Source organism: Peromyscus maniculatus, chromosome 14 (genome assembly GCF_049852395.1).
Source record: "Peromyscus maniculatus bairdii isolate BWxNUB_F1_BW_parent chromosome 14, HU_Pman_BW_mat_3.1, whole genome shotgun sequence".
NCBI classification, from domain to species: Eukaryota; Metazoa; Chordata; class Mammalia; order Rodentia; family Cricetidae; genus Peromyscus; species Peromyscus maniculatus.
The window spans coordinates 81,458,790-81,485,693 of record NC_134865.1 but is presented as its reverse complement, the minus strand read 5'-3'; the positions used below and the strand labels follow the sequence as shown (position 1 = coordinate 81,485,693).

The window sequence follows — 26,904 nt, the reverse complement described above, 5'->3', positions numbered from 1 at the left end:
ACCTCCCCAAGCTCAACCAGCATACCTGATGCCAGGCAGGGGACTGTCTGAGCACACAGAGACCCACTCAGGAAGCAGTTTTGTAGAAGCCGTGTTGGCCCAAGTCCCAGTTGGACCAATCCATCTTAGGTCATGATGACTTCTCAGCTAGGGCCCTGGCATGGCCCCGGGGAATGTGGAGGGCAAGGGGGGTGCACAGAACTCAGCCCCGGAGCAGCATTCTCTCAGGAGCTCCAAGGACCGGAGCTGTGAGCCCCTCAGGCTCCAAAGCCAGACCTCCCACACCTCCTGCTTGGCCTCCTTTCCGGAAGGAAGCTGACATCTTGAGCACACGAGAAGGGTTCTTCTAAACCCACCAAGCACAGACCCTTCATCAGGCCTGAGTGCATCCATTTCTTGAGTACACGCTGGGTGGGCAAAGGCGACTTTACAGCGTTTGAGGCAGTTCCCCTCCCCCATTACATGGCAAAAGGAAGCCCCAGCAAGACACCCACCCTCCTTGTATTAGTAGCACATCCATCACTGCTTTAGTTAAAACAAGAAACATTTATTGAAAGCACCATGAGCCACCAGGCCCCATGCTTCTAAGCACATTGCAGCTGCCTCACAACAGCCCTGTGAGGTAGGAGTCTGAGCCCATTTCACAGCTGTGGACTCAACAGTGAAGGCTCAACCGCTCCCCCCAAGTTTCAGGGTCCATAGACAGGGATCAAGTCCACATGCCTGACCCCAGGTCAGCGCAGTTCATCAGTCAGTAGGTGAGTCTCTCTACTCAAGGGGAGGCCTGGGTCCAGAGTCTTGGGTCCAGCATGTCCCACAGGAAATGTGCAAGGCGTCCCCGTGGCTGTGGAAGCTGAGAGAGACACAGCTGCAGATGAAAACCATCTGCTACCCATCCCCGTGGCTGACAAGAGTTCTCATGCACCAGGCAAGCGAGGGACTGGAGGGGACAAGCCAGTCCTGTGCTCAGAAAGCCTGAGCTATGTAGAAGACCCAACTTCTGGGCAGCCATGGGGGCGGGGCAACACCTAGCCACCAGCTCCTGCCCTCACTATTCCATTCTAGGATTTTCCATCTCGCTCACCCCACCCCAACCCACTATCTACTAAACTTGGGTGGTTTTCCAAAGACTTAGGCCTTGCCCTCTTGGAAGGTCTTCTGAATATCCTGCCTAGGCTCTCCCACTTATACCTCGATGTCCCCCAACAAAACTACTGAATCTTAAAATTCCTTCCATCTATGTCTCTCTAGAGCTGGGTAGATGCTACCCTCCAAACCTCCACTCTGCTGGAGTTTTACATGGACCCGAAGTTTTAGAAACCAGGGTACATCTGTACCCAATGCCCATGGCCACCCCACACCACCCAGTGTAGGGTGGCAGACCTGAGCACCTGCATGCCAAGCAACAAAGCACTCAGGGCTTCTGTAGACTTTGTAAAGGAGGCCCCTTGCAGAAGACCTCCCAGGCATCCACTCATCCACATCCACTGAGCCTCCCCTACTTCCTCCATCGTGGAGCAACTATTAGGCACCCACTAGTGCAAGAAGCAGGATGACATTGAGTTGGAGCATGCCCAGAGCTTGGAGTTCAAATACAGCTTAGCCAAAATTTAACCCTGTTTGACAGACCCCTGGTTTCTCTTTTGTTACCTCCAAGGGACACAAGCGACCTAAGAGAGTCACCCATAAACCTGGCCTGCAAGGATCTCAAGGCCCATCCGAGACCAGGCACCTAGACACAGACTCAAAATTACCCAAGCAAAGGTCCCTACCTACCTGTCCCTATTATGGGACCCCAGAGTGCAGAAGCAAAGTTTCCAACAAGTCGTCAAGGATGGAAATGGACAGCAATGGCCAAACTGCAGGGCCCTGAACACAGCCAAAGTGGAGCAGAATCAGGATCTTGGCAGACGGTATGATGGGGCAAAGGCATGGCAGCCAGAGGGAACAATGAAAACATGGGTCCCTGCACCCAGAGGACACAGTGGCAACACCAAGGGTATACTGGAAGCCAAGGCTAAGACTCCAGGGCTGGGAAAACCAGAAGCAAAAAGAAACTAAGAGAGGATGGGGATTCTGTGGAGTGGGGAGGAAGAGAGAATGGGAGACTAGAATACTGCTCCCCCACATTCAAAGGCCAAGGTCTGGAGGTGGAATTCAGGGGCGTGGAAAGACCCTGGTAGGAAGCGAGTCAAGATCCCAGGCCCCCGAGGAACTGTGAGATCTGGAGGGATGCGGCCTCCTCACTCCTCCCTTCAAGCCTCATCCTACATGGGATACAAGTGGAAGGGAGGCCATTGTGCGTGCATGCCAGGGTTAGGGAGGGGAGAGCCTGAGAAACTAGGTGAAGCTTTGCTTGGTGAGGTGGAAAGAGTTATTTACACAGGACTGTGTGAATATTGCCCCTGCCTCTCAGTCTGCCCATCTACAGAATGGGACCATTTTGGGAACAGCAGTGAAGGGTGTGAGGGACCTAAACTAGGCCAAAAGCAAGGCTGGATATGGTGAAAACTTTTTCCATCTCCTGGCTAGGAAAGAAAGGGGGGGTGAAGAGAAGAGACATCCAGGCCTACCAGATAAAAGTGGAGGGAGGCCATAAAAAAGAGCTCAAAGATGCCATTATTCGGGAGCCCCTCTATTGGCTCTTGGTTCTTGCCACTGGTCCAGGGGTATATACGCACACAGAGAAACACAAGCTTGCAGAAGCATCTCCCAGCAGACACCACATCTCATAGCTCCCCAAAGCACTACAGCCCAGCCAGCTTTGGCCTGCGTATACCAGCAACATCAGCCACCATGATGGAAAGGGAAGGGCGGAGGACCACAGAGGAATGTAGAAGCCCACATGCATTAACCATACAAACATGTAGCCTGGACCACACAGTCAGCCACTCACAGCCGGCTTCACACACTGGACTGATTGTTGGAAATACTCTTTCACACTGACTCTTTATTCAGTGACTACTAAAGAAGCCACCCCATCAGGCCACCATTCCTGGGGACAGCCAGCATGTACATCACACTGTTACAGCGGTTCAGCCCTGGACCCTCAACAACCCTATGAGATAGGCCTTCCAGTGACACACACCTGAGAGAAAAGAAGACTGTGGGTCAGAGGGGCAGGGAGACTCCTACAGTGCAAGGTGTCACCAGGTGACACCTGGGTGAATTCTAAAAGAACCAGACTCTCACCAGAAAGCTAAAGTTCCTTTACTTAACATGTAAAACAAACGCCCACTACAATGCAACGGTGGTTAGTTAACAAGATGGGAAGAGAGAAACACAGCAAGATGATTAGATATGGATTCCAATACATTCTTCGTTCACTCCAAACCTCTCTATGAGACCATAAACATCTGCCCTGAGATGGGTTACAGCTTGGTTAGCTGCCCATCTATCTACACAGACCAAGTAGAAGAAGAGAGGTGAGCCCCTACCCCTGGCCAGGCACTGTGGTGGGCACCAGATTTCAGGCACTTTGGCCTGTTGTTGTTGTTGTTGTTGTTGTTGTTGTTATTGGGAGAGAAGACTTTGGGAAGAGGAGAATGGTGTCTACCAGACCATGCCAAATACTCTCTTGGTAAGAGACGTTAGGAAAGGGATGAAATTAAGTGCCATATACAGGCCTGACTCAGAGGCATGGTTCTCAGTCAGAGAGCTACAAGGCACTCCCAACCATTCGAAGAGGTGGGTATGGATGTGTCCACGGGGGAAGCAAGAGCAGAGGCACCACCTGAAGAGTCCCTCAAACCATGTTGTCAAAGTCCCTAGTTTATATGAAAATAACACATAAATTTAGCATATACCCTTTGATCAGGTAAAAAAGAAAACAAAACTATTTCCCACTATACCAGACCAAGGCCACCCCACCCCCAGGGGCTAGAGCTCCCAATGCCCTGGCACACCCCCAGGGACACATACAATGCCTTCTAGAGTCATACTCAGAAGTCCAGTTACACCAATGCTCACAACAGCCCTGAGAGGTGGGCGCCACAGTCCCTAGCACAGAAGACACCCAAGCTCTCAGATAAATCGGGCCACCACACAATTTGTCCAGCTCCAGGTCCTGGCTTTGCCAACTCCCTACTCCTTCCAGGACGAAGCACAGAAGTCAGAAGTGACCTGTGCCTCTTCCCCTCCCCCGCAGAAAGCTGGAGAAAGGTTCCCCCTGGCCTGGAACCCACTCAAATGCACAGGGCTGCGATCAGGGCTTGTAAAGTGCCATGTGCCTTGCCCACCTGGGTCTGCGAATGGATTGCTCAGAAAGAGCCCCTGCCTAGGGCACAATCCTTGTCACCTGTATAAGCAATCACCTCCTGCAATTTTCTCTGAAAAGAGCCTCGCATTAGCTGAGCTCCAAAGTGGCCGGAATGACTCTCAGATCATCCCTGCAAAAGACTAAGGTGCCTCACAGTCTTGAGAGACTGCTCGCAGCCAGGACCAGCTGCCTAGTGCAGATGTCCACTCCCCATTGGGCCTCTTAAGGATATGGGCTATGATTTCTGAGCACCCAGGGAACACAGTTTGCTGATTACTAATCAACCTAGTTTTGTGAGGAACAAAGTTGAAGAACGCAATCAAGCTTGCAACAAAACGCAGACCTAAAGTTTGAATTGAAATCAAGGAGCTCACTTTATTGGACACACAAACATGGCTTCCTTGCAAATGCCCCTATCTTCTCTTGCAAAGGGCAATAGTGGAGTGAGTTCTTGTGAGCCGGCTCTAGTATAGCACTAGCTAATTTTTTAAGATGCTTGCTGACTATACGAGAATGAATGAAGGAGTGAAGAAATGCGCACATGAGTTACAACCACTGCCATCTGCTGGAGGAAGCTGCAAGGCTGAAGGCAAAGCTCATGACAGGGACCATGCACCAGGCAGGGGAAGCCTGGGGGAGCCAGCTCTGCTAATGGTGGGAAGGGTCGGCCCCAGGCCAAGCTGGGAGCCTGACCCTCCTGGATCACAGTAGAGGTGTGTAATGTGTGAGAAGCATCATGGACAAAAAGCTGTGGCAATGGGATCCAGCTGGGACGTGCTCAGAGCAGTGACCTAGTAGTTGGAGGCTACAGAATGGGGGGTTGCTTCATGACCACAGCCCATGGTGCTACACAGCTTGCTCAAGGTAAAAAGGGTTTGCTTTCAGGAGAGGGAGAGGCTCAAAGCACCAGGTCATGAAATGGAGGCCCAATGCGTGGATGGATGGATGGATGGATGGATGGATGGATGGATGGATGGATGGATGGATTGACAGATGGATGGATGGATGGATGGATGGATGGATGGATGGATGGATGGTGGCAGCTAGATGATGGATTAAAGTCATGTTGAAAATCACCACTGGCTTCTCAAGCTTTATGTCTAAGTAAGCATGGGGTGAGAGGACTGAACACAGGCAGACATGCTAAGTGCTATAATAGAGGGGTGGGAGAGTGTTCCAGAAGGCAGGGATGAGCTCTCCTTGATTGATGCCCCCTACCAAAATGGCAGAAACTGCCCTGTGAGGAAGTCATGAGGAGAAGAGCAGAGACCACAGGATGGCCTTGCTCCCAGGACTAAGCCTGAGGCAGTTCACATCAGCCCTGAACCACGTTTCCCATTCATTCCGGAAAGTTCACAACTGCCATGGAGGCACAAGTGTAGGCCAAAGCTAAAGGAAGTGTGCACACATCACAGAACACTGAGAACCCAGTTCCCAGAAGAACCGGTTCCAGGATAGGAGGCTAGGTGGGAAGGCAGTCCATCACCCGGAGGGACAAGACAGAGGACTGCTAAACTGCAAGAGGTATTCAGGACCAATCAGAGCTCCTAAGCTGGAAAGGCAAGGCATGGTGTACCCAGTTGCAAACCTAAATATGTCCCCTCCCTGATGGTGGAAGATATAAACATCCCTATCTCCCAAAGTAAATTCTAAAGTCAAACTGACCTGAAAGGTCAGCTGGGCCTCCTCACACCACTCTGTAGGTGTCTACAGAAGACCCCCTCCCAACAGGATTGCCTCCAGTGAGAAAGGCCCTCACCTAACCTAAGGATACCCCTGATGGATCTCCTTAAGAAGCCATGAACCACTGGACTTGGACAAACAGTTCACAGAAGATTAAGATACAATATGTTAACAAACATGGGTGAAAAGTATTCAGTCTTCATTAGAAATTAGAACAAGATTTAAAACACACGCGAAAGCATTTTTTAACAGAGAAAAAATTAGCAGATTTTAAATATTAATACATCACCTTAAATACTAATACATCATTGGACATGATAAAATACTATAGGCCTTCTGAAATCAATCAACACCCATACAACCACCTGTAACCTTTCATTCAGGAAGCTCAGTCACAGAGAATCCATTCACTCACTCACTCACTCACTCACTCACTCACTCACTCACTCACTCACTCATTCTCTCATTCACTCATGCATTCATCTATCCTCTCATCTGCCTGCCAACCCCTCAATCACTCTGTCACTCATACCTATCTACCCTTACACACACACCCAGCCAACATTCATACACATCCTACAAGAGATACAGAGGTCAGCTCCTCAAGATCCTTGCCCTGAGTGGGCTCACAGTCTAGCAGAAAGAAGGATGCAACAAGAAAAGATGGAAGCCATGGGAAGAGCTAGATGTAGGAAAGTACTTGAAAGGGCTGGAGAAGCTGGTCGTGCAAAGCCATTAGTTGTGATGTCATTTGTGATATAAAAAAAGAGATGATCATGCACCAGCAACAGTCAGATGGGTAGACGACCATGATGTCATAGCCATTCAGTGGACCCCCAAGCAGGGAGGTGAGAGAGACTATGGAGCAAAGAAAACATGGACAACACGATGTTCACTGCAACAGACAGGAGACAACAGCATAAAGTGAACAATGCCAATGAGGCTTTAAAAAAAATGGATGTTCATTAAATGGAAAAAAATGTTCATAAGAGAAGAATTTGGAAAGCAGAAAGAAAGATGGAGGACATGAAGGGCAGAATTTGGGGTGTGCTTCCCCCTGCTCTGAGTCACACATCTTTACAGTGACACTTTTAACTCAGAAAACACCAGGGGCTTTAGCCCATCTGCCCCAAGGATGGGCTGGAAGTTGCGGGGGAGCCGAGGAGAGTTGTAGGTCCCCATATCATCAGTGAAAGGACTCTGGGTAGTGCACATGAGCATCAATCAGAAGACAAAATTTGCCTTGTTTTATCCCATTGTAAGAAAGAAATATGTCTAAGGTAGCCCTGAACAGGCAAAGGTGCTAGGACCTCATCTTGGGAGCACATGCAGACCACCCTCCTCACTCTTATACTGTATCCTGGGGAGCTCTCAGAACCCAGAACTAGAGACACTCGGAATTCCAAATCTGATTAAGAGTCAAAGACTCCAAACAGCAGGACCCCGCCCCCTTCGTTAGTCCCAAGGTGACACAGCAGAGTCACCTACCCAAGCCCTCAGGCCCTCTAAGGCAGCAGTGGGTCCAACTGGCCTAAAGTAATCCAGGATGCCCCCTCCAAGCTCCTGGCATGAACGTTGAGGGAAGGCCCACCTAGGGACACAGCCCCATGCGGCCCCACTGTCTTCCCACCTGTAGCCTCTACATGGTCATACCCTTCTCCTCCTCCCCCCAACCCTCATGGACGCCATCTTGCACCCTTGCCTGGCTCTCTAGCGTCTACATAGGAGTCCCATGCAAAGACCCTCCCAGTCTTCTTGAGCATCTCCACCCACCCCTCTCTTCTCAAAGGGTCACTTGGGCTTGTCTGGACAATCTTCAGGAAGCCGGGTCAGCAGGTGCTCCCAGGGATGATAAACGCCGAGGCAGAGCCTGGAACCCCAGATTCGGAAAGAGGAGGCCAGCAGACCCCTGCGGCCCCAGCTCCACGTCAGGCCCACGTGGCGTTGCTCACGTGGCCCAGACACGTGGTGCTGGGGGCACAGAAGGTGCCTTCTGACACGTGAAGTGCGTGTCTTCCGCGATCGGAGGCTGTTGCCATCTATCCAGGGCCTACACTGAAAAGCTTGAAGCTAGAAGCGTAGGGAATGGCCATCTTCCTTCTTCAGCCAGCTTTCTCCAGCATACCCTGCCTGCAATCCTAAAGACCTGAGGGAAACTCTTCGCTCAGGGGCCCCTCTTCCTTGCTGGCATTTCAGACCTCCGGCAACTCAGGTGTAGCAGCCCCACCCACCCTGCCTGTCACGCCTTCTTTCTGTTGGGCCCGGACATGGCTCTCACCAGAGCCCCCTCGCCATAACCCACCAGCCCACCCTGTACCCAGGTCTGCACATGCTCCCTGGATCCAGCCAAGCTATTCTATTCCTACTTGGGCACTTGGTACGAATCAAAAAAAAAAAAAAATTTTTTTATTTAATGTCCCCAACAGAAATTGAGAAGCCAAGAGGGACTGTGACTCCTTTTTAATGGATGGACACAGGCACACTATACACAGCTGTACAAATCTTGTCCATAACAGAGAAAGAAAAATGGACAGAAGCAGAATCCCGGGGGGGATACCAGAATAAACAACTCTCCATGTCTCCCCACGCAGCCCGCCCATGGGGGCGAGTGAAAAGACAGTTTCAACACACAGTACAAACGCGCTTTTTACTGGTTACAGAACACATCTTTAAACACTCTAGAAGACAGGCCTTGAAACGGGCTCCAGGGGTGGCATGTCTAGGGGCTGGGACCCAGGATCATGTCTGAAAGCCCAGGCTGAGGTACACCTGCCTAGAACCCCGAGCTGAAATAGGCTAGTGCCCACTTGGGCACACCTCAAAGAGCTGCAAGAACATGCAGGCGTCCTAGGGCTTCTTGGGACTCAGGGCTTCCAGGTCACCTTCACTTTCCCTGCACCTCACACCCAAGATGGTATGCAACAGGCAAGGCCTCCTGCCCCCTGACCTCCTCTTGCGCCTCGGTTGGCAAAGCCCCGTCCTGGAAGGCTCACAAGAGATCCTGGCCCAGGGAGGGGTCAAGATCCCCATTGGATTTATCGTTCAATCATCTACCCAGGCCTAAAGCCTTCTCACCTACCCATGTCTGTGGATAGGGCACTGTGCAAGGATCTGTCTTTGGACTGAGGATGTGACAGACAATGAAATGACCCACACAACCAGGAAATGGCAATGGTACTCCAAGGCTAGGGTCTTCCTCAGTTAGGGGCTGCCAGCCAGTTAGGCTGCCATCCATTACCAATCTCAGTGAAGAGCACATGCACCTCCTCCCGCTCGCCCTGCCTCTCCCCTTCCCTTCTTTTCTGTCTATATTTTTATCATCTTCTCCTCATTCACAAGAGCATCCGTTAAAATGTGATTCCTTTGGGGACATCAATGTCACAGCTTTAAATGAACCATAACCATCAGATCTTGGAAACCCTTTCATTGCAAATCACTCTTCTTTTTTTTTTTTCCAGGTTGTTTTCCTTCCTTTCCTATTTTTTCCCCAGCTTTCTGCTCTTTTACTGTTCCTGGTGTTCTCACGTTTCTAAACCCGGGTGTGCAGAATGGAACAAGGCATGCCAAGCACGCCCTGAGTCCTCGCCCTGTCTCTCATAATCTCTCTTCCTTTCCTTCTCCTTCCTGCGTCTTGGATTGAAATGTTTTTTAACCTATTAATTTCCTGTGAACATAATTGCATTATTCAAAATCCCACGTGCAAAACAAACATTGGCTCCCTCATGTATCTGTGCTTGCAATCTTCTTCCCGGTGTCTGCTCACCTTTTACATTTAAGTATTTACTGTTATTTATGGCCCTCCACTGCATGTATTTTATTACAATGGAAGGTGCTTCCTTGTTTGGGGGCCATGGTGTTCCTCGATTTTTCATGCATTCTTTGAAAGGTATAATGTATTTATCTATTTAAGGACTATGCATGGGAACTCATTACTATTTCTGTTCAGACAGCCTCTCTTAATTACCCATTTATCATGTTGCTTGTTTTATTATCTTTCTCTCCTTTTTGCGTCTTTTTTTTTTTTAATTCTCTCCATTCTCCCTCCCCGTAAGATCCTGGATCTGGATTACCTCATCGATCTTTAGGATTAATGAGGCCCTCATCACTAATCCTCACGGATTTTTCTCTTATGAGGCACCCACATATTGCTTCCTCTCTTACCAGCTTCTCATTTCCTCCTCTTTGCATTTCTCCCATTGTGCTTTCTCCCTTCTCTCTTCTCCCTTGCATCTTTTTACTAAGGGACCTCAGGTGCCCAGAATAAGATGAGCAAAACTCCCATGGGCAACTCCTTCCTGGCTGCTCTAGCCATTTCCATTTCTAATTCAGTCATTCGCGTATCCATTCATTCTTTCTGCCACTCTTTTATTCCAATATTTATTCTTTTATTTATGGACCTCAGGTGCACAGATTTAGATTAAGCATGATCTGAGTGTCCCGGGCCTTCTCCACATGGGTCTGCCTGCAGCTCTTTTGTTCTGTAATTCCTTGTGCTGGCGCTTTGGTTCAGGAGACATTTAGCTATCTCAAGAGCCCCGTTTTGAATTAATCATAATTCTTGCTGCTCTCTCTCTCTCTCATCCCTGTATGGCCCTCTCAGGCACATGCCTCCATGTATATTCATTTATGTCCTCAACCTTTTTATTGTGTCTGTCTGTCCTGTCCCCTTTCTTTATCCCTTTGCACAGTCTTAGCCCTCACACAGCTTGAGTGCTGCAGTGATTAACTAAAGTCATCATGCCTCGCTCAGGTTTTCATGGTCACTCCTCAACTTGTTTCTTTTTCTTTTTTTTTTTTTTTTTGGTTTTTCGAGATATTTGTTCTTTTACGAATAAGTGTCCACCCCTATTAAACACACTCAACAGATAATATGTATTCATCATATTTAAACACTTATCTAAGCACTGCCTTTTCTCCTAAATGTCCGTCCATCTAAATTTTTTTCAGCATTTTTCCTTTTCTGCATCCTCTGATTTATCTAGCTTTTTGTTCTTTCTCCATCATCATCATCATCATCATCATCATCATTTACAACCTCTGGGCCATAATTTTGCTCTTTGTTTTGTTTTGCAGAGCTGAGATGGAACCCAGAGCTCGGCACATGCTAGGCAACAGCTCCATCCCGGAGCTCCACCCCAGCCCAGGGCCTCAATTTTGAATTAATATGGATGACTTGTGTTAAACAAGCCCTCTCTCCTAGACTTAATTGTCCCACTTATTATCTTCTGTGCGTCTTTTCATTTTTTTCCCCATCTTATTGTTACTTTCTCCACTCTTTCACCCTTTTATTCTCCGGGAGATCAGATGACCCTTGGGCCCTGCAGCACCCTCCCCCTTAGAGTGAATGCAAATCTTTTCTCCTCATTCATTCATTCACGCACTCAGGCATCCATTCAGTCTTTCTTTCTATTTCAATACTGGTTTCTGCACTTCCAGAGGGCAGGTGCACCTAATTGGATACATCATAATCTGCTATTAATGGGCCTCCCCTCCACTGCCCCATTGAAGCCCTCCCTGACATATTGTTGCCTGAAAGGTCTCTTGGTCGGGTGGGTCATTGTCCACCTCAGAAACACAGATGGGAATTAAACAGTCTGCTAGCCCAGCCTTTCATCCTATCCCTAACAGGGCTCTGTCTTCTGTCTGTATTCATCTACCTATCTGTGAGCACATTATTACCTTTCTTCTTTCTGAGATTGAATTTACATTTCTTTCCTCCTCTCCCCAGCCCCCCACATTGTCCGGCTCAGCTGCATAGGCTGGTGGACAAGAGAGTCACCTGGAAACATTCTTCTGCGGCCCATGCAGCTCCCTGCCGCTCCCTGCCTCTTTCTCTCATTCACGCATTCACATCTACCACCCTTTCTTTCTTTTTAGTATTTAAGCCTCTGTTACTAATTAAGTGTTCAGATTTTGAATCCTAGCTTTACCCTCCTGTGAAGCTACTTGTCTGTCTGCTTAATAGATTTTTTTTCCTTCTTTTTCTTTCTGTACTGCCTCTCCATCGTGCTCCAGCTTTCCGTGTGTCCTTGCTGTCTCTCATCCCCACAGAGCCAGGGCACCCAGATGAGATGAACTCACCAGCACCCTGACACTACCCCAGCTGGGCTCTCCTTGCATTGTCTCACGGCCCCTCGCTTTGTTGTGGTAGTTTATCATTTTGTTTGTTTGTTTGTTTTCTTTCTTTCCTGCTTCTTTCTCCTTTTAATCACATCATCATCCATCTGTTCACATTAAGGGGCCTCGGAAGCTCAGGGCTGGTTTAGACAGCTCCCCTCCCCCCTACTTTCTTTTATTTAGGATTCCTTCTTTAATTAAAAATTTCTTAGGTCCATGATGATCCAATACCAGTTTGCACGGGGCCCTATATACCTATTGACTTGGCAGTTTATTGATTTATATATTGATTGCCTGGGCACAAAACAGACAGAGTGATGGCTGAATGCTCCCATCCTGACTTGCCCCCTTCACTTCTATGCCTGTTTGTTTCTTTATTCCTTCCTGCTTCATTCTCTCGTCCATCTAAACATGTATTATGTGATGTAACACACACCAGTGAAACAGCTTCCAGACAAGAAAACCCGAGCGTCCGCGCCCTCCTGGCCCTTCCTACTTCTCCCACCGAGTCACCCACCCGAGTATGCAAACCCGCAGCCCAGAAACAAACACAAATGGAAGATGTGGAGCAAACACAGCATATGTTCTTTCACCACCAGATTCTCCCAGGGCTCACCCCTAGACATACCAGGGGCAGATCCAAGATTAGCCCCCCCCCTTCCCCAGACCCTCTTGGCAGGGCAGACTGCCCCTCTGGGCCCCAGTGAATGGCCATCCCCATGAGAAACCTGTTTCAAGACCCCAGAATACATAGAGACACAAACATGGTACAGTCTTCCCAGTGGGAAACGACAGAACAGAGTTCATTTGTAAATAGGTGGCTTTGTCTACAGCAATATAAAAATATTTTGGCCTTTCAAGACAGATACAAAAGAAAGTCCCCATTACCGTCCCCAAGTGTCTCAGTCCCAAACAATAAAGAACTTGAAGAGGTTTAGATGGAAACTTTGAAGACAGAAAACCTGCCCATTATGTTTTCCAGACATTTCCAGGGGGTGAGCTCAGGTCATGGAGGCTTGAAGCCTATTTGAGAAGCTGGTCCCTCCGTCTGCATTTTCTCCTCAGCCCTTTGAAGGCCCCAACTCACAAGGGCGCTTCCATCCTAGTCAGTACAAGAGCCAGAGGGAGATGCCGCAATGAAAGGCCCATTCATTTGAAAGAGTGAAAAAGAAGAAATTCTTTTGGGGTCCCACACTTGAAGCTGCCTATAGAATTCTTTTGAGACAGACAGAACACAAGGCGGATGGAGGCTCCCATCTTACAACACAAGCGCCAGGTCAGCCCTCGACTTGGCTCACTGGGCAACCCCCCCACCCCCATCTGCACGGGCTGCAGCTTGCCTGACAGGGTACTTCGGGTGGAACCCCCACCCCAACAGCCACAAGTATGCTCGCTGTACTCTAGCGACTTACGATTTACAGTTGGAGGGTCCCAGGGGCATGTGTCCGTGTCCGTGTGTCCAGGGTCCCACGCAGGATTCTGGGTGATGACTTTGGCTAGAATCAGAAAGCTTGTAGTCACAGGATAGAACCCCACTCAGGTCAGGAAGTACGAGAAGGTGGGTAGCAGAGGGGGACACCTCTGCGGGACACAAGGATAGCTGGAGGCCAGGCCTCTCCCGGTTTCTACAAATTTGAAGTCTATGGCAGCAAACCTCTCTCTGTTCAACCCCCTCCTTCCACGCTTACCCTCTACCAGTTACCTGTGTGCAGATGGGGCAGGTACCAAGAGCCTGGTACTAGATGACATGGTGGGCTAAGGGCTGCTATTTGGAGAGCAAAGCTTTAGGTCACTGTACCCATAAGATGCAAACTGATGCCTAAGTGCAGCAGCCTACGCCCTGGTAGGCAGAACACTGAAAACAACCTAAAGGTCGGGCACAGCTTGTGTCCTGGGAAAAGCCAGTGGGCCAGCAAGACCCATTATGGGCCACGCTGGCTTCTAAGAGGGCCCTGGTGACCAGGCAAGGGAGGAGGCTGCCAGGAATCCAGCATGGTTTTCAGTGGTTTCAAGCAGTGTCTTAAAAAACCGTGGCACACACATCATAGGGTGGCAGGTGACCTCTGTGGTAACTGGGCAGCCACCTGCACACTAACCATGCCACGGGAGTGCAACAAACCCTGTGGAATGCCAGCACACCAAGTCTACAAGCCCGGGATTTGCCTCGGACTCAAGGTAAAACTGTGAGATACACAATGAAAACTCACGTCGCTAGACAACTACCAAAACCCATAGAAAGTCCTTGGTAAAGTCAGCCTCATGACAGGGACTTGGTCTACTACTCCCATGTCAGTATTGCCACATAGCTGATAACAAATGCATCGTGTGAACACAAGATGCTAATGAAATGGGAAGGGTGATTGTGTGTATTTTCCCTCTGTATTATTTTATTTTAATTTTATTTTTGAGATAGATTCTCACATAGCCCAGCCTAGCCTCAAACTTGCTATTTTACTTAAGAAAAAATGACCTTGAATTTCTGACCACCCCCCACCCCACCCGCCACCCCCGCTGCCTCTACTTTCCAAGTGCTGAGATTACAGGCATGCACCATCACATGTGACTTTATACTGTGCTCGGGACTGAACCCTGGAGCTTCTTAAATACTGGTCAAGCATTCTACAAATGGAGCTACACCCCACCCCCATATTCGCTGCCTTGATTTCCTACAAACTCAAAACTGCTTAAGGGGGAAAAAAATGACTTGTTAAAAAAAACATGTTTTAAACAAGTTAATTTTTAAAATGTGTTACTAGATTCTGGTGAAGATAAAAATCATGTGACCACAGGGGGCAGGGGGTCTGCCATGGCTGGAAGTGGGGGTCAGGACAGGAGTGGGAGAGAGAATGGATCTTCTCCAAACCTCTTTGGGGACTGTCTTTAAATGAGATACACAGAAGCAGGTGCTAGAGAGGGATGAAGGGGGTGAGCTGGGGGCTCCTGGGAGCTAGAAGGACAATGAGTGTGGCGGGGGCTCTGGGACATCCCAGACATCCCAGAGGTTACACAGAACCACAGGACCTGGGAAACACCTAGTGCCACACACCTGCCCTGCTGACCCTCCAAGGACTTGAGAAAAGAGGAAACACTTCCTACCCTACCCTTTATTCAGCCTCCATAGACAGGTTCTTCCTACCCTTACCCTCCATTTCCAGACAGGTCTCTGGCTGAGGCACCCCAAATCCTGCCAGGGCATAGCAAGGACACCCCTCTTATTTCAAAGCCTCCTGCAAACTACTTCTCTGGCCTGTGCTCCCCACACACAACCTTCCCATAACTGCTTGATTCTGTGACTTAAAAACAAGTGTTCACAAGGCAACCACAAGATTTGGGTGACCCTGGGATTATCTGGCTACCCAAGAGCTCCGGACCACTTACTACATACTGAACACCCCTCTCCCCACGAGCCCTGCGTGGCTGGGGTGGTCATTCATCATAATCACGGTCCCTAGGTGACAGTGAGACTCCAGACCAAGAACACACAGCAAGACCAAAGACTCTGCAGTTTCCTTGCAAGAACATGAACCAGGGCCTTTGCCCTGCTCTTTCTGTTTTAGTCTATTTTGTTTTTAATGGCAGTGGAGTAATCAGAAGCAGCCCAGGGCATCTGGGTTTTTTCCCGCCTCTCCTCCAGGCCCCTGTGGACCCTCGGCGCGCCTGGCTGTCCTTAATGAACTCGGTATGCAGACCCCAGGCTGCTGTGCTAGCACATAACCCTGGCAAAGTCGTGCCTTGGTTTCAAAGCTGCGTGTACCAGCTCCAGGTCTGCCGTGATGTATTAATAACGCAGTGCGGGGCTGGAATCTTAACAAATGTCAGAAAAGCTGCAGAGATGAGTCACTGTCTGGAGCCAAAGGGAAAAACAAGACCTTATAGAGTCCACAGGAACCACTGTCACAAGCACTTGATAGAAAAACCTTTTAAGCGCTTGCACTGAGCTCAACACACATAGAAAGTGGTGGTAGGCGCACTAAGTGTAGCCCCCACGGCTTAATAGGATTAGAACATTCTAGCTCTGCATCTTGAGATGCTTTTTTTTTTTTTTTGAAAGTTTCTTTCTTCCAGAGGAACACATGACCTAATTGATCTAGCTTGTCTTTGGTACAAATATGTTACTGATGTTTCAAACAGAGAAAAACGTCAAAGGACTATTTTTACTAAAATGTTGATTTCAAGAAATAAGAGTCTGCAGTTACGCAAATGATCAGCCTTCCCTGCTCCCTACCTGTTGAGAAAAATACTACCCTCTTACAAGTTTCCCTGACAAATGCAAGCCCTTTGCAAAGCTCATTTCCTGTACCTTTGTTGAGACCCAGGCCCTGGACATTACGGGCCCATTTATGAAAATGGGAGAGGTAATTGGGACATCTTTTGAAACCATGTCCCCTTCTTCTCTGAGCTGGGGCCCCATCAGCCCTCTAATTTTCGTTGGTCGGGTTACAGAGGATGTTTATATATGCCTCTTCCTGGAATTTCACCTCTTTGCTTCAGGAGTGGGCAATTAGAGAGAATTAGGATCTATTTGGTACATGTTTACCTTTAATGGATAGAGAGTCTGAGGCAGCCTTGGGAACACGGTCTGCCAGTCTAATTGAAGCTGGCAATTTTTTGATTCCTTATTTCAGCTCGCAGGTATTGTAGCAACCAAGGTCACAAAACAAAAGCTGCAGTCCACCATGGTAATAACGGGTACAGACTGCCAGAGGTCTGTGAGCTGCTGATTACCATGCCAAGGCCCAGGGACAGACAGAGACGAATGTGCATGGGGGTGGAGGCCGGTGGGTAACACTCACTTTCACAATTTGCTACCTCAGTGGCTTCTGCAAGAAGTTCTTCCCTGAGTGGGTCAGGATGCCAACAAGGGTGATGCCAAGTGCCTCTTGACCAAAGGGTGCACAATGAACTACTTGGGACAGTGCCACTGGGGCACACCCTCCTGGCAGGGAAGCCATGGACGTAATCTCACGACACAAGGGATGCTTTCTGGCCCCAAACAAGGGTTTCCCAGCCTGGCCTGTGGCATGCTTGCTTGACTAATTCCCTGCAGCAAGGAATCCCTTCACCACAGTATGTGGGGCAGTCCCAGGGACCTTCCTCCAGCCCAAGCAATGGCCTCCACCAAGATCTATGATCTCCAATAGCTGTCAGTGTGGAACTAGCTAGGGTCTGAGACCCTCTGACCACACCACTCACTCAGGAACCCACCAGTCAGCAGCCCTGAACCCAGGGCCAGTTGGAGTGAGACTCGACCCTCTGTAATCTCCAGCCCCTTCATCTCAGAAGCAGGGGACAGTTAGTGTGCTGAAGACCCAGCACTCATGCACTTAACTCCAAAGGCCTCAGATGACTACAGGCCTGCACCCCCCGTGGAGAAGTGATGACCCCAAGGGCTGAAGGCAGAGGCTGAGGTCAGTCACATCAATAGGCAGAGCTGACAAGGGACTGAATTCAGCCATCCATTCCGAACTCCGTCCCTTGACTATCTGACAGTTCCTACCAGGAAGCTAACGGAGACCCAAGGTGGCCAGTCATGGACCTCTGCATTCCCTTCTCTGATAAACAAGCACTGTGTCTGCCTACTCCTAACATACTTGTTGATTACATAATGGGTACACTTGGGTTCTGGTCTCATTTTACACAGAAAAACTGAGGCTTAGAAGCCAGGAGTCACAAAGACACTGGCCATGACGGAGAACCAAGACTCCTAGTAGTGGGACAGCCCCTTGCAGGTGAGAATGCTCTGATTTCTTCCTCTCCTTGTCCCTAACCATACACACCCACCAAGCCCTAACTCAGTTTCAGACCCCTAACCCCAGTTTCCTAGCCTTGGAGGGATGGCTGTTCACTCACATACAGGATAACCCAGAGACCGTGCTGGAGGACAAAAAAATAAAAAAAAACCCACACAGCTGTGGTCCCTGGGGGCCAATGAAGACATGTGCTCAGTCTTTGGCCCTTCCTCTGTCCTCTTTCCCCAACTTTCCGTTCTGGAGTTCTATCCCTTGGCCCCATTCTGTCTCTAAAGCATCTTTCGGGCACTGGGCCCAGTGTGATCAAATTCTTGTCTGTAGTGATCCTATCCTTCTATCCCAAGAAACTTAGACAAACCTAGCCCTGGGATGGACAAGCTCAAGGGTCCCCAGGGTCAGGGAGTGGGTGGCTGGCTACATGGGTCATTATGCAGAAGGGGTCTGCTCTCTGGTCCAACATGCACGCGCACACACGCACACACACACAGCCAAGGGCCCCACACAGCCCCCCCACCTCCCCCGGAACACACACACACACTCCATGTCGGGTAGGTAATTGAGGTTTTCTTCTTTTCATCTGAAGAAAGGGCACCTTCCATTGACAGGAGGCATTCACAGGACCTGGGAAACTCCTCGGAGCTCACTCTCCCAATTATCCCCAGGTGGCTGTGCTCCACAGGGCTCCCCCACATTCCTTTCTGCCTGAGCTTTTGTTGCCAGCTGCAGCAGCCTGGGAGCTCCCAGGCTAAGAGTCTCCTCCTTAAGCCCTAGCCAAAGACCCTATTCACTGCGAGAAGAGAAGGCCAACTCAAGGTGGTGGGGAGCCAGGCTCCGGCCCCACTCCCAGCCTAGGGGAGGGAAGACCTCACCATCTGCAATTTTCTCTTAAGCCCAAAGAAACTAGAGAGCAATTAAGAAAGTCAAGAACTGTACCCTCCACCCCTGTTCTTGCCTTAATTAATTTCTCTCCCACACACATCCTGCTTGAGTGGGGGGGGGGGGCGTCCACTGGCCTCTGTCACCTGACACCTGCCCTACACACACACACACACACACACACACACACACACACACACACACACACACACACACTGGACTTAGGGATGAAGAGAGTTGAGAAAACAACTGTGGACAATGCCTGAGACGCCTGACTAAAGCGACCAGACTCCCAGAGAAAGAAGCGGGCACTAAACATTAGCCTCAGGGCCAGAGAATCCCAGAAAACACTGGACAACCTCATCAAAGATGGAAGCCCGGGGCCCCTCTCCTGCTGCTTTTCTACCCTGCAGCCCTGTTGCTGTGTGTCTACCTAGAAACCATCAGAGGTTCCTCATGGCCCTCCCACAAGGTATCCCTAACTCCCACCTGATTTTTCTATGCCACAGTGGCCATCACACCCTGCAACACCCCTTTTCTCAGCCTAGAGAGCCTGAGGTGTCCGTGAGCGGCCAGGGTTTACTCAAAGCTCCCCGCACCCAGCCACCCAGCCACCCAGCCACCCAGCCACCCACTGTCTCTCTCTTTCAGAGACCCTGTGCTTGAAGAGTCCCACTCAGAAAGACCCAATTAATTCTCCTAGAATTTTCCATTTTCTCTAACCAGCAATGGGGACCCGAGCCCTACTTCCTTCTTCTTTTGTCTGAGAGGGACGGGGGGGGGGGGGGGGGGGGGGGGGGAGTCCACAAAGCAGAAGAGGAGGGGCTGGCTCTTGGGACTCATTCACAGCCCGTTCAATGCCAGTCTCTTGAGAAGAAAATGCTCCCAGTACAGCCGCCCCCACCCCAGCATTTGCAGCTTGGCTTCTTCATTGTTCTTCATGTCCACTGCCCTTTAACTCTTGAGGACCCTAATTTGTCTCCCTCCCTTTGTGTGGTACGCCTTTCCTCTTCATTAGCCAGCTCATTAAGAGATGGGTAGATTGGTTTGGGTGTTTTGGGTTTTTTTTTTTTGTTGAGGGGGGGAGCTTTGGGGGCTTTTTTTTTTTCAGCCTTTCTAAGAAGTCAGATTGCTCATAAAAAAACACATTTAAGTTACTTCATGTAAATGAATGAATAAGAAACACATGTGTCCTGTTGCCCTTAAGTCTTGCCAGGTTTTGAGATCATCTAGAGAAATGTACTAGGGAATACATTTGGGCTTTGAATCACACGTATCGGGGGCCCGGAAAAGTACATCGAGCGAGCAGCTTGCAGGTGGGAATGCAGAGGCCAGGGCAGCCCCTCCGCAAGCGGTCTCGGCTCAACTCTGGCCTCCCTTCCCTGCACATCCCAGGGGTACATGGAGAGGCATTCCCACAAGAAACCGCTGTCTTTTCCCACACTCTGCCCGTGTGGAACACTGAGTTAGAGAGGACTCTGGGGAGATAACTGCCTATTACCACGAAGATCAACCAGAGACCACCTCCCATCTTTCCACCATATGACAAGGGCTGCTCTCTTGGCAACCAGGGCCTCATTCCCACCCCTTATTGCTCAGGAATTACCCAAAGCCTCAAAAAAGAATGTTCCTGATAAAAGCCCTTTCGATTCTCATAGTTCCAACATCTCAGCAGTTCCTAAGATTCTAATCTGGGAGATTGGTGGAGTACATTAATTGAGAACTTGGTATATACTCTTTTACTTTTTATTTTTTAACCCAATGACCCACAAAATCTCCAAAAGCTGCATCTGCCTGAGATCTCGTTCCCACAGTCTCTGAAACATCAGTCAGTCATAATGTACCTTCACATTGCTCTTGATGAAATGGTTTATTCCAGACTCCTGGGAGGGTAGGTAGGTAAGGCTAGCTGCAGGGTCTGTTCTGCAGTCTGCTGGGATAAGGGGCCATATTGGTCTCGTGGTTGGGTCTGTTTGACGTCACCTTCACCTAGCCTAACCCCTTGGCTCAGCCACCTCCGAAGTTCTGGGCTGTCCCTAATGAACAAGCCCAGAGCCTCAAGCCCTGGACTAAGCTCAGACTAGCTACCCACCGGCTTTGTCTAAGCTCAGGATTTGACGCCCCTGGGAGCCGGGCTCCTGCCCTGAGCAAAGCTCCCTCCCCTTCCAGCCCTCTTCGCTAGCCACGTCACCGTGTCTGCAGGTCGCTCAGTAAATGCCAGCTACGGAGTAAATGTCACAAGATAGAGCCTTCCTGGTGCCCTAGGCACACACTCCCTCCTCCCTACAGCCTGCTGGGCTCTCCTGAGAGGGAAGGCAGTCAGGCAAAGGCCACCTGGGTGCTGGGTGCTGGGCCCCCTCGCAAACTGCCAGCTTCTGTTTAGTCATAAGATCCCATCCCATTTCCTCTTCAGGGGGAGAAAGGCGGAACTGGAGAGGAGCCATCTTTGAATCTTATTTAATGAGAGAATATCATGGAAGCTGCCTTGGAAAGCAGGGATTCCATGCAGAAGGAAGGCAAGGTCCCCAAGCAGGCTGATCTATGGGGAGGAGTCTTGAGGCAGGGACAAGGAGTTCTTTTCAAGGCATCAAGAGGATAGCAACAAGGCCAGGTCAGACCTGGACCCAGTCAATGCTCCCCAATGTCCCACACTGCCCCATGTGAGGCAAAGCAGGATGACCCTCCTCTCTGAGCCACCTTGATGGCTGCCCTACTCACCTGACCCTCCAGCCTTTTGTGTAAAATATGGTCCTACCCCCCCCCACACACACACACATAAGCCTGCAACAGGTCTACTAATACATCTTGAGTAAGACACCTACAAGGAAAAAAAAATAATGAAGCCTTCTGAATTTTCTCCATCGTTACGGATTTTGTTTAAACAAACACAAACATTCTCATTTCATTGCAGTGTCAGAGGTGAGGAAAAGAAAGAAAATTTTGCTCAAAGCCAACATTTCATTAGAGGGCATTGTCAAAGACCCATGTGCACGGCAGCAATTCTCCCAGGAAACAGCGTTGCCATGGCTGGGGTGGAGAGAGGATGTCTCCCCTCTCAAGGTTGATAGCTACCTGTGTCCACATCTCTGAATGGGACAAAGGTTAGAGGCGGTGGTGGGACAGGGCCAAAGGAAGGCCTGTGGATTCATATCACGAACATGGTCAATTGGTTTGACTGTGTGCCTACTGTGTGTCTTGTTCTGCCTGGCCATTCCCAGGAGTGTAGACTATTGGTAGCCTGCCCCCACTTACCGTCTCTGGTCCCTGCTAGACAGTGGCCAGGATGGACTCCCATACGTGTAACTCGTGGCAACAGTCTCGGCTCCAGGCTCCAGGTATCCAGGCATCCAGGTATCCAGGTTAAGGTGCCCCCTCCACGGATTAAATGTACTCCCTCTTAAGTGAATATGTGATGTCAGTGAATTCTAACAAAGTTGTGCTTGTCGGCGCAAGAGACTCACCCAAATCCAGATGGGTGGCACAATGCACGGGGATGGGTCCTCGCGCCGGGCGTCGTGGGGTCCTCGCGCTGGGCATCCTGAGGTCCTCGCGCTGGGCATCCTGGGGTCCTCGCTGGGCGTCCTGAGGTCCTCGCGCTGGGCATCCTGGGGTCCTCGCGGGGTGTCCTGGGGTCCTCGCGCTGGGCGTCGTGGGATCCTCCGTGGCTTGCTCTTCAGCCAGCATGGCTGGTGGGCGATGCCAGCTTTGGGGAAAGGCAAAGAATTAGAATTCCTACAAAGTGGACAACCTGAAAAAAAAGAAAAACTACCTGTACTCACACGCATGAAGACACGCAGCGGCCTCACCTGCTCTTCTGTGAAGATGGGCGGCTTGTAGAACCTGAGCACAACAGGAAATGGCACAGGAAGACGCGACAGGCCTGGACAGTAGCCCCCAAAACAACACCAGGTCAGCAAGGGGCCTAGGAGGGTGGAGCCATGGACTCTGAGGGACACAGTGGTGGTACAAGTGGGCAACACCCACCAGGGAACGACGATGATGATGAGGGGTCTCCAGGGCCAGCAGGCTGAGTCATAAGTGGGGCTTAAGCCCCTGGTCACTCAGACCCTGGAAATCAGTCCCACCGGAGATGAAGAACCAGCCAGGGATTGTCCAATAGGCACCAGGAGGCTGCTGGCAACTGAGGTAACACTGAATTGGGGGGCAAATGGGATTGGGGGTCTGGTGGCAAGGCTAAGGGCAGCAGGTGGATCAGGTTAGCCACAGGTGTGGGCTTAGCAAGGGAAGACAGCCTGTAAAGCAGAGGTACCAATGGCTGAGACCCAAGGGAGAGGGTGGAATAGGATGAGCCCAGGGACTGAGGCACAGGTTGGTGTTAGGGAGACATCATGGGGAAAGGCTATGCAAGCAGAATGCTGAGTGGGAGATGAACCCGGACGCTGTCAAAGCAGGGGCCAGCCAGCAGGTAAAGAAGAGCAGGTGGACAGCCAGGCAGAGGCGGGGCCTGCACATGCTCTCTGGAGGCTCCTGGCGGCTGGGACACAGTCCTCAGCCTGATGGTTGGGGACGGAAAGGCTGGACTGCATCCCAGGGGAAGGAACAAACTGTGGGAAGGATCCAAAAGCCTCAGACCCCCATCAGCTTCAAAAGGGAGGGAGACCTGTGTGGCCAGGACCGATGGCACATCACAGCTGTTCCTGTAAGCTTGGCTCAGCCCTAAGCTGCAGGGCCAGTATACTCAGCCATGAATGTGGAGGGAGGCAGAGAGGGGGGCAAGGCCCTGGGGGTGGGCAGGTCTGCGTGAAGGCAGGGCAGGCAAACCAGGCCCACCCCATGCCCTCTGTATGCCCTCTATGGAGCCAGAGACCACTGCTCTGGCTCCCAGACAACCCCCCAGCTTGCCCTCCCTGGGAAGCAGAGGCCATCAAGGGACAAGCTAGGTGGCAGGTGCCAAGCCCAGGGCCAGGACCATGGGCACGCTCAGTTAGGATCAACTGTTGGATGCCAGGGTGACGCGCGGAAGAATGCAGGGCGCAACATCAGGACCCCTTCAAAGGGGTCCCAGACTAGGGCAGGCAGCTGCTGCTCCCAAGTCCCTTGAGCCCCCACCCCCAACTCTACACCTTCTGAACCCCTAGCCGCCCTGGTGTGACAGTTGAGCCCATCCATTCGTCCACCTGTCCCGCCATACATCCCACATACTCTTACTGAGCCCCACTATTTACCGGGTTGGTGCTGGGACACCCAGAGGAGGAGGGGGTGGCCTAGGGGCACCCCAAAAGGGCCAGATCCAAATGGGAGGGGGGGAGACAAACAGAGGGAGGCTGAGACAGAGAATGGAGGGGAATGGGCAGTAAAGGCAGAAAAATAGTTCTCAGAAGAATTGAGGGCCAGGGCGTTTCCTGCCACCTCCCTCCCTTCCTTGGCCTCATCTCCATAGCTTCCTGCTCTATCCTGACTGATTCTATCGTTGTTAAGTACCCAGGATGCTCTAGGTCTCTGGGCCATCTCTGAAACCAGTCTGGATGCCTGGGCTGGAAGCAAGGGGGCTGGGGGCTGGGGGTTGGGGGCTGGGGGGCTGGGGGGCTGGGGCCTGGGGAGTGGGGGTGGGGGTGGGGGCTTATACAGAAGCACCCTTGAGGGTCCCAGGAAGTGGAGTGGGGGTGAAAACCATGCTACACTCAAGGAAGCAGTTAGCTTGATTCCTCCTTTACAGGGAGCCTTCCTTCTAGAACATTAAGAGCTGGTGAGCTGGGGGAGAGTTGCTCATGCTTGAGTTGTTCAAGGTTGCTAAGTTTGGAGGTTCCTTACACAAAACCCCAATGACCTAGGACTGTCAGATACTGAGCAAAGGCCCTTAGCATGTTCCCTTGCTTCTGAAATACTCCTAGAATATCAGAAGTGCCTTCAGGGACCTCTTGTTTTACTAACTGATAGATATTTGAGACAGGGGGACCCTGGAGACAGTGGCCACAGTACCAACTGACTCCCTGCTGTGAGGAAGGAGGCTTGTGCTTGGCTCTCTTTCAGAGGCCTCAGCCTTCATGCTAGTCCCTAGCTTCAACTCCTTCCTATACAAGGTGAAGACCTAATTTGGACCCATGGTGCTACAGAACCTTTTGCCGGGGGACCCACTGAGGGACGGTGGGAGGGAGTCTCCTTCATGGGGCCTGAGACAGGTCTGAAGATTCCTGGGGTGGGAGTGGGAAACTTTGCAGGAGGCCGGGTGAGAAGGAATGAGTGTGATCAGTGTGGACTTTGCATAGCTCTTTCACTCAGATATCTTCAGCCTGCAAACTCATTCAGTGGGTCTTGCCCTGGGACGGAGGCTTGGACTCCCATGAGGAGGGAAATCTTCGACACCGCCATTAAAGCATGGCTTAAGAACCCAAGGCCTCCTACCCCGAAGCCACCAGCTCAGCTCATTATGGTAATCAGTGTGTTTTTCCTTTGCAGACAAAGAGGGCTTCTTACTAATATTGGAGTCCAGTAGCTACCTCATTACTCTGCAGGCCAAAATTAACCCTGTGTTCATTAAGGAGAAAGGGCAAAAGGTAGAATAAAACTGAAAAAAAAAAAAAAAACAGCTGGGGGCAGGGGCGGCTCAGCACTGTGGGCTAGTCATTCCCTGAGACCCTTCTTGTACCTTCAGGACTTAATCACCAGTCCAGGGAGGCGGCGGGTAGAGGGCAGGGGGTAGAGGTTAAACCTCAGAGGAGGAACTCAAAACCCTTGAATGGGGCCATGTGATATGGAAGTTTCCTGGGATTTGTCACTGGGTAATCAACTTAAAAGCTTCCTTCTGGTTTTTTTCTTCTATGCCCAGGCTAACCTAGGAGGAAAAGCTTTTGCTAGATGAGGTTTGGGTAGGGTCTCTAATGCCTCCCCCACCCCTCCTCTCTTCTGTGGTCTTCTCTGTGGGAACTCAACTTCAAGACAACTTAATTGTGACCCAAATTGCATTTGCTCAGGAATACCTAATTGATTTTACCTCCAGTCCCTTGGCTAGGGCATCTGGAGCTTACCTGGTGGAGCTCACCTGGCCTTCCTGCTGAAGACCATTAACCCTATTTTAGCCAATATAGCCTGGAAGAGCTGTCTGACACCGTGGTCCCAGTATGGAGTGGTTTACCTAAGGCCTGAGCCCAGATCAGCCAACCCCAGAGTGCTCTAGGCAGCCCTGCCAACTGGGTGGCACGAGGCAGGTTTGGGAAACTGTGTTCCCAGGGCAGGTGAGAGTAGCTGTGTCCATGAAGCCAGTAGTGTGGAAATAGAAGGGAACCAGAGCCATGAAGCCATGGAACAGGAGGCATGGAGATGCATGTGTCCTTGTGTCCAGCCAGGCTGGAGTCGTGCCAAGGGTCAAGCTACAGAAAAGTCTTTACCTGAGCGAGAGCCGTTTCGATGGAGAAGAGCGAGTCAGGAAGCAGTGGGTTGGAGGGGAAATTGGAGGTGAGGAAGGAAAGCAGCGAGTGTAGACAGGCCTCGAGAAGCCGGGCTGTGAAGGAAAGACAGACACTGGAGTGGCGAGGAAGGAGGACAGGAGGAGGTGGGGCTCCAGGTGGGGACAGCAGAGTCAGGAGTCCAGAGGGGAACTGAAGTGGAGGTGCAGGCTTGAGACAGGTACATGTCGGCGGCTAAAACTGAAGAGGTCATGAAGACAATGGTATGGGGGTGGGGGGCCCCATTCGGAGAAACCACTTGGCAACCTCTGCTTCCCTGGGAGATGGCAGGCCGGCCCCGGATCAGGACAGGGAGTTGTGAGCATCAAATGAATGGACAGTGGCAAGAGAGGGACCAGGGCAGCTCCAGCATCCATGTGTGCTGAACATTAGGGACGGAACGGGAGATGGTGAACGCCACTGGCCACTCTGGAAGATGGAAAGGGTCCCTCCTAATAGCCTGGATTAACGGAGGGCGGGTCTCCGCCCACTGCGTTAGTCACCTTCTAAGCCCTCCTTCCGCTTCCATTTGCCTCAGAATCCAATCAGCCCCTTTCAGAGGCCTGGACACTATTGTCCACTCCAAGCTGGGCTTCCCTAAAGCAATCCAGTTGTGGTTTTTTTGTTCTTGTTGTTGTTTTTTGTCTTGTCTGGACAAAACTGGTTGGTTTAAAAGGCGACCAAAGAAAGTGCTGGTGAAATGAGGACCCCAATTAGCCTCGAAAAGAGGCTATTCTCATTATCTTTGTACCTCAGCCATAGCCTGGTGCGTCGGGCACATGGTCAGCATCTCAGAAAATGTTTGTTGAATCAATTC

The 26,904-nt window shown here is 50.7% G+C and overlaps 1 protein-coding gene across 1 annotated transcript; it reads right to left on the bottom strand.

The window, feature by feature from the left end:
* Positions 1-526: 526 nt before the first annotated feature.
* Positions 527-26,277, bottom strand: LOC143268492 (uncharacterized). Its single transcript, XM_076551378.1, has 5 exons — positions 26,031-26,277; positions 22,491-22,564; positions 22,146-22,387; positions 13,471-13,554; positions 527-853 (listed from the first exon to the last, which is right to left on the bottom strand). Exons 3-5 carry the CDS (start codon positions 22,366-22,368, stop codon positions 735-737), a joined length of 426 nt encoding a protein of 141 aa, XP_076407493.1. The 5' UTR covers positions 22,369-22,387; positions 22,491-22,564; positions 26,031-26,277; the 3' UTR covers positions 527-734.
* Between the last annotated feature and the right edge of the window lie 627 nt (positions 26,278-26,904).

Coding starts and splice junctions, on each gene's coding strand:
- LOC143268492 (XM_076551378.1), bottom strand. CDS start 22,368: ATGCTGGCTGAAGAGCAAGCCACGGAGGATCCCACGACGCCCAGCGCG. Junction 13,555..22,145: donor TGCCACCCATCTGGATTTGG/GTGAGTCTCTTG, acceptor TTCTGATTCTAG/CCAAAGTCATCACCCAGAAT. Junction 854..13,470: donor GGACCCTCCAACTGTAAATC/GTAAGTCGCTAG, acceptor TGTCTCTCTCAG/CTTCCACAGCCACGGGGACG.